The sequence below is a fragment of the Lepisma saccharinum genome, chromosome 3 (genome assembly GCF_977018435.1).
Source record: "Lepisma saccharinum chromosome 3, izLepSacc3.1, whole genome shotgun sequence".
Taxonomy (NCBI): domain Eukaryota; kingdom Metazoa; phylum Arthropoda; class Insecta; order Zygentoma; family Lepismatidae; genus Lepisma; species Lepisma saccharinum.
In genome coordinates, this window is record NC_139231.1 from 36356028 (window position 1) to 36370465 (window position 14438).

A 14438-nucleotide genomic window follows, 5' to 3' on the forward strand; every position below is an offset into this window, starting at 1 on the left:
GGTAAATGAGAAATAAAATGTTACATCAGCGTTTCATTAAAAAAATGCAACAACTGATCAAGTTTTATAGTGCCTAAAATAACCTATTTTGCTTGTTAGAACCTATTTTAGGTTTTTGTGCCCAAATCAAACCCTTTCTTAGGTTTTTGTTTATTTTTAAAGGTTTTATATTATTTTTACATCACACAGAGGTATTTGTTCTGTTTCGTACTTGTTTGAAACATACTCTAGAGAGCAAAATTGCTAATGATACAAGTATTAGTTTTACAACAATTAGTGGATAATTTTGAAAATTAGCGCTGCATTTTTGCAGGCTAACGAGGCTGTGTCACCTGGGTATGCAGTCAGAATATAACCCATTGTGTCGTCCACATACGTTTGTGATTGTTCTTTTATCTGTATCGTCTTATCATTGATCATAATCGTCGCAATTATCAAAAAATGGAAGAAAGCGGCGTAAGATAAATCGAAATCAAATCACCAATTGAACAAAGCGACGTAAAATAACCAAAATGCAAGAATAACAAGATGGCTCACTAACGTGGGACACATTATGGGTGTCAACCCCTCTGTGCGCCTGCGTGTTATCCGAAACAAAAGTAGGGTTAGCGAAATCCATATATATCCTGATATACAGGGTAATTCAAAGTGAATTGTACAAAAAGAAACCATACCTGTGACTGCTGTAATGGATTTAATTCACAATTATCGATATAACATGATTATCTTTCCAGGTTTCATCTGGCAACACTGAAACAAAACAAGCTCGTCATCCAAAATGGCGGCATCAGCGAAAGAAAAGGCTTATTGTGTGCTAGAATACGCAAAAACCTTTGTTCAGAGACATTTCCCAGACGAAATTTGCCCAAGAATCACCTCACAACATTGCAAGGTGGGTGAAATAGTTTGAGGAAACGGGATGCTTTTGCAAGGGGAAAAACACAGTACGGCCATCTGTCAAGAACGAAATGGTTGAAAACATTCGTGCGACTTACGTACGAAATCCCACCAAGTCAACACGTGTCGTGGGAGCAGAGAACTAACGTGCCACAAACAACAGTGTGGCGTGTGTTGAGCAAGCGTATGCAGTTCAAGCCGTACAAATTTCAGATGTTACAGACGCTAAAAACTACCGACAAACCAAAACGGGGTTACTAGACGTCTGCCGTATGGAACATCTCTGAATGTCCGTCGAAACGTGTAGTTTCTGTACCAAGTAACTTGATGAGTTGACCTTTCATGTTATCATATCGATAATTTTGAATTACATTCATTCCAGCAGTCACAGGTGCCATTCATTTTGAATTACCCTGTATAATATTTACAAAGTTGCTTGTAAAATGATTAGAGCAAGTTGGAATCTGGATATCTGTCATCTGAGTTCTTGGACCATCCCTAAAGTATGACCTCTTTTGCGGACTGGAAGGTGATCATGTTTCGTGGAATATGACGTATGTAGAAGAGTGAACGTTCTTTATTTGATTGTTGGGCTTATCGCAGTATAGGGGTGTGTATTACGAGTTGTGAGCTTTGTGGGGCCAGAGATAAAATTTCCTGAATGAGAGATTTGTCCATTGAAAATTTTGTGGAGACTGTGTTTAAATGGAGCAGTAGATAAGATTCTTGAATATTTCGTATTGAAGTAACTTTGTATTGACATGTAGTAAGGGAGATTTTACAATATAATTAGAGCTCGAAAGGCGTGGAAGGTAAGGGAGGGGCACAATATTGAAGGGAGATATGAATGATTTTAGGTACGATATGTCGTTGAATTCAGCTCAGTGTAGTCTGTTCTCGGAAATGAGGGAGTTAATCTTGTCTTTGCATCTAAACTCCAGTCTCATTCTCGTCTCCGTCTCGTGCTTGCTGCATTTATCTCATTTTACGTCGCTTTCCCACCACTTATGACTAATCACGAAGACAAGGACGAAATTATTGGCGAATGAACACTCACAAACGAACATCTAGGCCGGGACTTATACTAGGAACCTTTGATGGTGATATCGTGAGTCAACCACTCGGCGCGCGCTGGACCACCGAGGCAGCATCGCAACTTTTCATCGGGCAATATTGGAATCTTAAGATTTCTGTTTCCGCATACAGGACGACTGCTTGTAAAGGGCAATCAACATGCTTCGAACACCCCAATTTATACAAGTACCAAAACTCATGATTTAATTTAAAGTATAACCTCGATTTCACGTTTTCAGTAGACCAATATTAAAAAAACCCACTAAAATCTGAAAATTTTATAGAATGTTGCTTTATTGGGTTAATGTGGAAAAGGGCAAAAATTCGAGAATATAAAAATCAGCATATCGCTAAAATACTCGTTTCCCGTCTTTTAGTGCTGATCATCTTTCTGTCTAGTGTCCATTTCATTGCCTATTGTCTTTATGCGTAATAGCATTTATTAATAATATATGTATTAATGTTTATTTTCGTTTTCTTTCAGGAAGAGAGCGAGTCCCCCTCTGAAAGGACCGCAGGTGGTCTCTACTAAGTTTTGTTCCTCACCCGCTGCCGTGAGAATCTGCAACCATGGCGTTCGCGGGGCTCAAGAAGCAGATCAACAAGGCCAACCAGGTAAGTGCCACCTCATTTTGTAGTACCATGTACAATCGGAGGCCAATATACGGTAGGTAAATTGTCCATCCTATTGTTAAGACACTTAAAACCAAATATTTTCAGCAGATTGTTATAATTCACGTTATTTTGTCGTGATATGTCTATAAATCTCCGTACTCATTTTACGTCAGCAGTTTCAATACCTGTGTATACATGTTACTAATTTGTGATTTCTATGGACGACGGTACATCCTAGCGCTCGACATGTTTCAGCCCATATCTCGTTACGCTGGCTTCATCGACTCTGGGTTACCTATCTCCAACTGTTCAGTGGTGCATCACCTATTTCCAGTTTACATTTTGCACGCTTTTTCTGAATCACCCTGTATATACACATACATATGTACGCAGACACACACATGCATATGCAATAGTATTTTCCCTGGTTTGCGTCGTTTTTTGTTTTCTTTTACGTAAGTTGCGACGATGAGGATAAATTACGACGAGATTAAAATTATGTTAGGACACCCACCATGCTCAAGCCATGGCGTGGACCCAGAATTTTTGTTGGCGCGATTGTGAGTCGAGCACCCATCACTCTGGGATACCGAGCCGGCTGAGTAAACTATGGACTCGCGTAAATCAAGGTCGTCTCATTGAAAGATGAAACGTAGGAGGTCGCCTTTTCTTCACTCGAGGGGGAGTAGTCAATCTGTCAAACTCTCGAGTGCTATTGAGAAAACCGTCACGTCGTATTGAAGTCGCCGAAGGATCAGGGTCTAGTTTGGTCATTTGAGTGGTTGTTTTTACTCTATCCCATCCGAGAAAATCTAAGACGACGAGCATTTCAAAGGAGAGGACCCTTTCCCCAGTTCGAGCCCTCCATGTTTCAGATCTCCTAAAGACTCGTATGACAGGGCAGGATTTAAGTGTCGCCGTCTCCAGACCAATGTAAAAGTGCCGTCCCTCCCACAAGTCTTTCTGTGAAACTATGCTACATTATTATTTAGAGAAATGCACCCCCCCCCCTTACGTTACCTACAATTACTATTAGATTTGAATGCAGTTTACATGTATCTTGTGTCAGTGCTCAAAGTGGAAATTCCTAGCCGGGGGGGGGGGGGGTGAATTGATCAACATGGGTGGTGACAATTCAGTAAATGGGGATGCCTATGCAAATTTGCTTAACCAGGGGGATACTTTATGAAAATTTTCTAAACTGGAGGATGGGGTTTAGGATAGCATCCTCCGTGTTTCCTCCACTTCGAGCACTGTCTTGTGTATTGTAAAAATTCCCTATCTGGAACTCGGTTGACCCGCTCAACGTTTTTACACCTCCAGAAAGACACATGCAAAATAACATATCTTGTTAAGACATTCAAACATTTTTCTTGAAAACATTATTTCTGCATTGCAAAAATATCAACCGCTTGTCCAAATTCTCATACAAGTAGTGGTAAGTCTTAACGGGACAGAGCCTCTGGCTGTAAATTGTACTTTCGTTTTCTTGAAAACGTTATTTACGTGGCGGTTTCAATTCGTGCAACTTCTATTTGGTTTGCATCACAGGCGACTTCGGTTCATGATTTGTACAGTTGGGCCAAATTTCTCGTAAGTTCACTGTTTTTAAAAGAAATATGTTGAAATGAAAAGGAGCTCTTGGATCCTTACAATGGTATAGTTTTGCTGCCCAGACCTAAATCCGATCCTGCGTATACATGTATAGAACATATACGCTACATAGACACGGAGGCACACTCCATGTTACATCACTATCTAGTTGCTGCAGCGATCTCCGCCCAAATCAATTGGCCAGTGCGTCTGTACCCACTACATCTATCCCAAGAAACAATCTAGATCCGATGAATGGCAGTCCACATTGCACGCACATTTTATCAAGAGATCGCCTGCGAATAGCGTGCGTGCTTCATGCAAGAATTCCGTTCCAGATAGGATCGAAACGGAGCCTTTTTCACGGGGCCACGGCAAAAAAATATTGATCCCCACGTTACTTAACGGCCATGTAGCCTGGAAAGTACATTACAGAAACACCAGAAGCCGAAGCTGATAACACCATGGCCTTGAGGATTCTACCACCAATCTGTATCGGGAGGAGGCTTCCTGCATTTTCAAATATGCATGCTGCAAGTCTTCCATTGCGTGACATTGCACGGTACCTATTTACTGTATCAGATGACCAAATGCAAATCGTATTTAATTTCCATTTCAAGGATAGGTAGTTTTTAAAAAGTGGCATGTTTGCTGTGCCCTGTATCTACCAGTTACCTTATGCACAGTAACGTGATTTTTACTCACATGTTTGAGTTATGTGATTTAATGCAAGTCGGGCAGACAATTCCACACGCGAGCTAAAACATACTGATTCACAACAGGCCGTCTACTGATTCTAGGAACCCGAATTTTTCAGTGTAACCACCTCAAAAAGTGGTTTTATTTGTTTTGTTTTTGTTAAATTTCCTCCCGAAATTTAGGCTTTGAGAACAACGTAATTACTCGGCGTCAGATTTTTTCAATAGGATATACTATTATTTTTGTATTTAGTCGTTTGTACTCACTACAGGATTCGCTAATGAATCAACATAGAACTATTTGGAATTTCAAAGAGGCTAGTTAATTTTTAAAAAGTAAAAAAAAACTTTGCTCTACCTAAAACTTAATTTTTAATAGTTACATAACGTTCAGCAAGGAACGTAAATAAGCAACCGAAAAAGTTGAGGATAAAAGAATTTGAGTTAGTTAATGATTTTTTTTTTAAAGAACTTCGAAAAGTACTAAAAAAAAGTATACCGAACATGACAATAAAAGGCTAGTGTAAAAAGAAAGTATGGGACACACAATCGTACGCATGAAATGAGGGTGGTGAAACTTGCGAGAAACGCTAAAGATCGCGCAGTCCAAATTCGTGCGACTCATTGCCCATTTATCGTATCGTGTTAACCACTTACAAACACTTTCTGGCAATAATTAAAATTTTCTAGCCCTTATCACGATTTCGAAACCTTAATGTTCCTAATGATATCATAAAAAAGAACCCGTGGTAAACATTACTTATAAAGGGCATACTTGTTATTGCGAGATGGGCGTTTCGTTGCTATCGGGCAGACCTTATCTTGAGTTTTGTGACGTTTGTTTGTTCTTGCAGATGCAAAAACGAGGAAATGCCATCGCATATAATACTTGATCTTGATGATATTAATCCCATATTGTGGTAAAGTATTGTATCCATCACAAACTATATTTTCACGACATTTTTTCAACAGGGTACGAAGTGTATACAATGAAATTTTAGCCAAATTTGTCCCCGTAAACCAGGAATTCCAAATCTTGCTGTGGTAATAGAAAATAGCCTTGTTCAAAAGCTGCACAACTTGCCATTAGTACGTCAGCATTTCTATTACAATGGTTCTCGGTTGAGATTCAGATTATTATTTTTTTATTATTATTATTATTATTATTATTATTATTATTATTACTGCCTATGCAATGTATAGAAATTTGTATTTTTATTAGATTCATCGCGATGATGAGAATGGATGTTGGTAGTTATTATCTCCCCAGTTAAGAAAATTTTCATACATCATCCCCCTAGCTGGGATAATTTGCATAAGCACCCCCCGCCTTCTGCATTGTCTTCATGTTGATACATATAAGCGCCCACCCTTTTATCCCCAGGGTCGATCAAGCATCCCCCAGCCTTACCATGTGGTACTCGGTCTGCTACCACATGTGAAACACTATGAGACTGATTGTATTGGCTTTTCACAGTTAAGAAATTTTCATAAAGCATCCCCCACCTGCTGCATTGTCTCCATGTTGATCCATGTAAGCATCTCCCCTCTTATCCCAAACTCGACTCAGCATCCCCCTGCAGGAATTTCCTCTAAGTAAAACTGAATTTCGGTATTTAAGAAGAATGCGCTAATGTTCCTATTCTCCGACCACTGTAAGGACGAAGTGTATGTAAACACGAGACACTTGAGAAATTCTATTGCTTAATCCGGTGGCTGTTGTAGCACAGAAATCTTGCACAAAGGAATGTAGTGGATATGGTAAAGCATCACTCAAGAATGGTACTACAGAGATGATGATGGTCTTCCCGATGTCGTAGTGATAACGACGTCGTCGCATTGTAATCAAGGGATCCCGGGTTCGATACACGGTGTAGACACTTTAAACTGTAGGTCCAGTCCTGATCCTGATTAGCCTATCTGTGCATAATTCAATCAATATAGAGATCATGTTGGACACGCTGCGCACCAACCTGTGGAAAATTAGACAAATCCCTCCCGAACAAAACACTGAGGTCAAGGGTCCAAGGTTCGATACAAGGTGGAGGCACATTGCACAGTGGTTCGGATCCCACTTTAAACTGTAGGTCCAGTCCCGATTAGCCTTACTGTGCATAAAGTGAACTTAAAACACAAAATCAATCAATCAAAGCAATGAGGGTGGAGGGAAAGCGCCAAAGTGGTTGACATTCAGAATAGAATTCATTTTTTGCCTAACAGTTTCGAAGAGTGGATCGACTAGCGTGTAAAATGCGACATAACCGAGCGCCGGACAGTGAGTCGCGACAAGCGGGACACTAGAGTATAGTGTTGATACTGCAAGATTACAACACATTGGACAAGGTAAGAAGAGATGATGTAGGTAAGACGAACCATAGCAAAATCCCCAAAAACCTCTCTTGTGTTTTACTGCACTATCATTTCTATAAAACTTTTCTCTTTCCCGCTCGAACCGTCACATCTGTACCCAGAGCGTAACTGGGAGGATGGTCCTATAGATAATGAGATAGATGGGGGGATGTTTTGCGAAAATGTTGCTAGCTGGGAGATACCATCCCGCCTCTCACTTCGAGCACTGTCTGTACAGCTTCATCGAAGAAGGGTAATTAAATCAACTTCAGTTCAAACGAAACGAAACGAAATTCTTGTACTATAAGTCTCGGTCTCATTCCATCAAGTCTCCAAGAGGATGGTTTTCTTCGTCGGGTCCGGGCCATCCGTAGGTGCATGGATTTTGTGAGTGGACGACCGCTCATAAGGACAATACGGACACCGCACTGCAGTATGCAACCACAAATGAACAAATATTACAGTAACATCAATATTTAATTTTCACATTGAATTTGGTTAGTTAATCAGTAGTATATATTTTCTTCTACGATAATTGTAAAGCTTGCAATTGCAGGCTACTATGCAGAAATACGAAACTTTACTTATTTACTTTTACAGAGAGAGATATCTGGTGGTGCACTGCCCACCACGCACATTTGATTTACATGCTTGCAAGCATTCTTTGGCGAGGCAGATGGGAAGGCGAATGGCTTCGTCGTCCCAAATCCAAACCCTTATAACCAAAGCTATCCTTTCCCGGAGAACTGTAAACAATGCAGAGTTGCCAGAAGCAAGAACATTAACACTTGGGAAAAAAACTAAGTTAAAAAAGCGAAATCATTGTGTATTACATTATTCACTTGTGATATAAGAGTAGAGCAATAAATAACGCAATTCTCAATTAGGAAAATTGAAGTGTCTGTGACTGAAAAAATATTGACTCGTGTTACAAAGAAATTACACACATAATTTGTTTTCACTTTTTAGTGTGTCCAGTATAGAGTACATGGTGTAGTCTACATCATAGCTATAAATATATATAAAATACATATTTTGATTCGGAAGTTCTCTTGTGAACTAAAAAATCACGAAAATTTGGCACAGTTGTGTGGCAACTAATCATCCTCTGTTAAGTTAGAAAATGCTACGACAATCTGCTAGCATTCCATTTCTTCTTCCATCTTTCGTGATCGTTGTATTGATATTTTTAAATAATATCACGAATGTATGCATTTCTTATCATATTAACTGTTAAATAAATTCATAATTCGTCATCTAAAATCACATTACTAGTAGACGGAAATAATAAACCTATAGCACACTGCGGAGTGTGATTTGCAGTCTACGCGATGAAATATCATAGCTAGATTTTCGACTCTTAAATAAGGGAGTAGTGCAAGGGTGACTACATACAGCGTTGTCGCTTTGTTGCCAGCCAATCAACATCTGTTGTCTGTTTTCAGCAGAACCAAGAAGTTCGGAAAAACATAGACGTGCCATAAAGTTACCCATCATCCCCCATTGCTAAACCTGTGCGACTGTTAAGTTTAGCAATGCAGTACAAAACAAGGCTCACACAGGTTTTTTCCACCTGCTTACGAAAGTGGCATATGTTCACTGACAGCCCGGAACTCGCATTCGTTGAAGAATAGAATGGTAGTATCTAGATGACACGTGAATATTCTGTAGAATATTCCTTTTGTTTACGCGCACGTTTTGGCTATCCACATTTAAAAGTAGACTGAAAATTTAACATGTTACGTTTGTACGAAATTCAATCTCTCGCGTTTATTTACTATAAACACACTCATCTGAGTGTGCATATTAGTGCGAGGTTTTTTTTAGTTTTTTGTTATTAAGTCCACTTTATGCACACATAGGCTAATTGGGACTTGACCTACAGTTTAGAGTGGAATCAGAACGACTAGTGCCTCCACCGAGTATCGAACCCGGGACCTCTTGTATACCAGCTGACGACATTACCACTACGCCATCGGAGAGGCCGTGCGTGTTAGTTTCCATTGAACGAAAATATAAAATAATTTTGGAAGTTAATAGGGTTGATAAAAATGTGACGATCGTAATTCCAACGAAGGACAAAACTTACTGGTATACGATTGCTACTATTACCTGCTTCGCTTAATCTTAGCGGCTTGAAAATTGAAACCACTGGCCGTTGATTGGATTACACAATACATTATATGCGGATGTCACGGTAACGAGATACATCCTATTCTTTAGAGGGACTTCTTTCCGAGGATTCCATTTAATCGCTGTTAAACATCATCATCCCGGAATCGATACAGGTGCAGAATGGTTAATTGCGAACCCGTGGCTTGGCGGTGGAATGAAGTCACCCGCCGTTGTCTCGCTCGCGGAATGCATTCGAAGAGAGAGAGAGAGAGAGAGAGAGAGAGTAAGCTTTAACGCAGTGGCGGAGCGAATCAATACTGCCAGCGTCCATTTTATTTCCGGTGCACGAGATGCCATCGGGAGTCGAGTCTCGCGTTGCATCTTCAACCGACAGTGTAGCAAGACGTAGTCTCATTCCACTACGCATTGGAAATTTTAAGATATCTAGATTGCAACACGCTACATCTTTTCCAGTATCTCTTCTCTTCGTTTTCTCACTGACATTTCTCCTCTCCCTCCTTTCTCTTTCCATTTCTTTTTGAGTCTTCTTTTTCTCTGTTTTCTCCACATACTCACATCTTCTTATCCTATTTTCCTCACTGACCCCTCCCTACTTCTCCTTTTGCACCCTCTCTTGCTTCCTTTCATCTCCTCGTCTTCCTTCTTCTTTCATTTTTCTACCCTCGTCAGTTCTCGTGTTTTTTCTTCAGTAGTGTTGCCCACGAGACGAGACGGGACGAGACGGGACGAGACTTTGGTCTGTCCCGTCCCGTCTCGTGAAAATGCTGTCTCGTCTCGTGTCTCGTCTCGAAAATATTAGTTTGTCCCGTCTCGAAGGGTTCTGTCCCGTCTCGTCTCGTCCCGTCTCGTTTTGTCTCGTCTCGTCTCGTAAAAGTGATCCGGGATATCATGCCAACAAAAGTCAAAAGTAGTAGAAACACGACATATTTTTTTCCGGAAAGTGGGATAAAGCTCCAAATATTTTACCCATTGCGTGGTGAGAATAAATAAGGTTCGTTAATCATGAGGACATTAATATTAAAAATGCAGTTTGTTGGTTACTGATTGCTAGGTATCTTATGAAATCTACATTGTGGTTTTTCTGGCTTCCATACAAGAGTGCTCTTTTCATTACTGCTATACTTTTTGGAAGTTTTGAAATGATTTCCACTAGACCTTCTTTCTTTCTGAATGTCGAACTGCCGTGCACTATGAAAATGTACATTTCTTCTTTAAATTCTAAGCTTGGCACTCGGGAGCAACACAAAAGTTTTTAAATGTGTAGTACGAACACAAAAGACTATTTAAAATTTCAATACTTAGTATATTACATTTATTGTTCTTAACATTGTTAAACATCTTCTATGACATAAGTTTCAAAAAGTGTTTCTTTGTGATATTGTGCTGTTTCTTATGCTCAGCTTATGACGCACATACTTCTTTGTTTTCTCTTTAGCCTCTAAGTCTGGTACCACCACCGCTTGATCTAATTTATCATTCGGCAGACACGCATCTAGAAATATATGTCGGGGGAGGGTGTCCGAGCCAAGTGTTTCAGAAAAAATCATAAGAATAACATTAACGACAACAATTAAGCAAATGTTTAAATTAAATCATTAATATAATTCATAGGTCTATTCACTTGAATATGTAAATTAATCAATTCTATTATTGTTATTACATGAAATGTTACAAAGATTGTAGAAGAATAGTAACATAACAGCACGAATATTAGCTAATATCTAGCTTACGTGTAGTTAAGATCGTCTAAATTTGCATAAATACAACTGTCCTGGCAAGAAGTTTAATGTCAAAAAAGGTGATGAATTGAATATTTGCTAAATAACAAAAAAGGATGTTAAGTCAACTTGAAAAATAAAATTCCTGATTAATATTTTATTCTCATTATTATAAGTAGTAGTGTACATAAATCTTCATTGATACTGTCATTCAAAGCCGTATGATCGCAATAAAATCCTTGTTCTGCATAAAAAAGTAACCCTCGATTATGCTAAAGAAATATATTTTTATTTAGCTAGAGCAAGGCCCCAGGAGGATGCAAGAAGCCGTTCCTGCAAAAGTGTATGTTGTACGAAGCGAAGAAACGTGTCAAAACCATCACGTATGGAAGGCAAACCTGCATATATTTTATATCGCACATTTACAGAGCCGTGCCTCCTGAAGTTATAATAATCCCAACTTCAATGATTCTTTTAGACATGCTATAGTTGAAAAAAATACCAAAAGTGCATCATTATCAGATTATACATATAACGTGTTATTGGAATCAACATATTTGTGTAAATTGGGTGCCTCCCCGATTACGTAGTAATAACGTCGAGGTCTTGTAATCAAGGGTCCTTGCGTTCGATACCCAATGGAGGCACAAAGTTGATCGGATCGCACTTTAAACTGTAGGTCGGTTCGCGATTTAGCCTATTTGTGAATCAAGTGGACTTAAAACCCAATATCAACCTTAAGAATATTAGAACCCACTAATTCACCCGCAGCTAAGTCAAATTTCACATATCCCTCTTCATCCTCGTTCATAGACTTCCTGCAATACTCTTGTGCATGTGGGTTGCATCCCACCAGGTGCGAGAAATGTGAAGAGTTATTCTTTCCCTGTACTGCGTTATTTCTTTTCATAAGAGTAAGGCTAAATTCTCGTTTTATCTGAACTTTTAAAAAATGTGCAAAATACGTCTCTGTCTTTAAACAACCACCCTTTCTCATGTATGTGTAAAATAATCCCACTCTGTCTCAGAAAACCTCTTCCTACGATCAAATGAAGGAAACAACTCTCAAGTCTCAACAATTATAACTTTTTGCTTAAATTTCCTATAATTTATACAAACAGTAGCACACATCACGTCCTTTGGTGCAACACTGTCAACAGCTAATATTACTTTCCTCGTCCTATTAAATTTACTTCCAACCAGTGACGGCGCCAGGGAAATGTGACTGGGGGGGGGGCGGAAGGCTGGCAACAAAATATTGTAAGGGGGCAGTCACATTAAAACGCCCGAAAACACTACACATATATATACATATATAATAATACTTATAATAATAATAATAATAATTATTATTATTATTATTATATTCATGTATGGTGCTTTGTGTTTGTCTTTTATTTAGAGTGGACGTTTACTGCCTAAATTTACTTCTTGATTACGAGTTTATCTCCACATGATTCGTTTTAATAAAGACATTAATTCTTTTTTATTGATAAGTTGCGTTGTCTCTAGTGGCCTATTTCAGTATTGGAAGACATTCATAATTTTATAATTCATCGTCTTTCTTGAGATGAAACTACTGATATAAATATTTTAGTTATAAGATAATAATATAAATGACGAAAAAATGCTTCGAAGAGTTTAATTTTCTTGCAAAATAAACGTGACGTTGGAAGAAATGAATCTTCTTAAGTATTAGAAACAATGTGAGGCACTTCTCCTGTAGGAGAATTCTGCTCTATGTGCTTTGGAGAACACATTGCCCACCTTTCGTACGTCCAGGACTTGACATTTCTTCTCAATGGCAAGAACAGCCAAATGAGGCAGTTTACATCCAGCATCCTGTTTCGAGCAAGCCTTTTCAAAGATTTTAAGGACAACCATCTTCGTAATGCTGAAGAGTTTTGGGCAAAATTTGTGTTTCACCTTTCAGGGAAATGTTATCACAGGATAAAAAATCAGACAAAGGTTACAGTTATCTCATAATTCAAGAAATATTCTGACCCTGGCATTACTTACTCTTACTCTACCACTCCAACGTATGTCTGTCCTACACAATTACAGGCACCTATGGGGTTCGTTGAAAGAAGTTCTTCGATTTTGATATGTACGAGAAAGAGAGAACCTGCATCCAATGATTGAAGAGTGGCAAATCCTAATAAGCATTCTTTTACCTGCCCGCGATATGTTTTGAATCGAATTTTAAGTGTAATTTGCATTTTAAGGTTCACGTTCAATACATTTCCAAATAATATCCCCTCATTAACTTCAAGAGTATCGAAGAAATTCCCTTTGTTAAGGTTTCCTCAGACTCATCATCTCGAAATTCAATTCCGTGAATAGTAAGAAACCGCGATGAATCCACAACAACTGACATGTAGTGTCGGGTTTTCTTCGATCACCTTTGGTCCTGGGTTCGATACCCAGTGGAGGCACTTTAAACTAGGGCCCGGGGGGGGGGGAGTTGGCAAAGTGTCTGACATGGGGCGTCCCCCTGCCTCCACTGCTTCCAACCCTCTAATAACTTCGCTGCTGCTAGCCTCACCTTCGAAATGGAAGCTTGTGTGTCGGCGAATAATACAAAGCACTTGTGTTCACTGTCCCTCTTTCATTCAAAGTCTGCCGTTTTCCTTTTCAGCTTTTCCTGCAAAACTTCCTGTCAGCAAGCAAAGCAAATTACAGAATTTTTATTGCCCCTCCCTTGCATCAACCTTCATTCCTACTTTAGGCCTGGATTTATGGCACTTACCCGCTACTGCAGGTCAACCTCGCCCCTTTGTTTGGTGTTTACTTCCTGAAGCAACGGTGTCCATTGCTCAAAGCGAAACCTCTGTCAGTGAGGAACGGCGAAAAATAGTCTCGGAATACACAATGGCCGTAAACAGGCTCCCGCCACCCTGACATTGGTGTCAGCTTCCCTCTGAAGTTTGATAAAACTACTTTGTGAAATTTGTTTAGTAACGATTGAAAATGTAGACAGTAGATACTACATGTATTTTGCTCATAAACTTGAAGGCTAAATTCACAGAATAAAAAGAACAGCTACAACATTCCTTCATCTGATTTACAGAAAGGCTAATCGGGACTGGACCCACACTTTAAAGTGGGATTCAAATCACTATGTTCCTTCACCGGGTATCGAACCCGGCACCCCTTGATTACAAGGTGACGACGCTACCACTGTACCATCGGGGAGTCCCCATAGAACAACGTTTCCTTCTACGACGATTATACAGAACTTAGTGCACTTCCTTCATTTGAAATCTATTCTATATCAGCCTCAGTATTTCGTTATTACAATCCAAGGAATAGTATTCTCCTTAAATAAGAAATAAATAAATAAAAAAAAAGCATTGGA

At 39.3% G+C, this 14438-nt stretch overlaps 1 protein-coding gene across 15 annotated transcripts in view; it reads left to right on the plus strand.

The window, feature by feature from the left end:
* The window catches only part of EndoA (SH3 domain containing GRB2 like, endophilin-A), a 172003-nt gene that overhangs the window by 74784 nt on the left and 82781 nt on the right, over nucleotides 1–14438 (plus strand). For all 15 annotated transcript variants that reach the window (XM_083118444.1, XM_083118448.1, XM_083118443.1 and 12 more), the window contains exon 2: nucleotides 2456–2586. In XM_083118444.1, the coding sequence (XP_082974570.1) occupies nucleotides 2542–2586 (45 nt within the window). In that variant the 5' untranslated portion in view covers nucleotides 2456–2541. The remainder of the gene's footprint in view (nucleotides 1–2455; nucleotides 2587–14438) is intronic.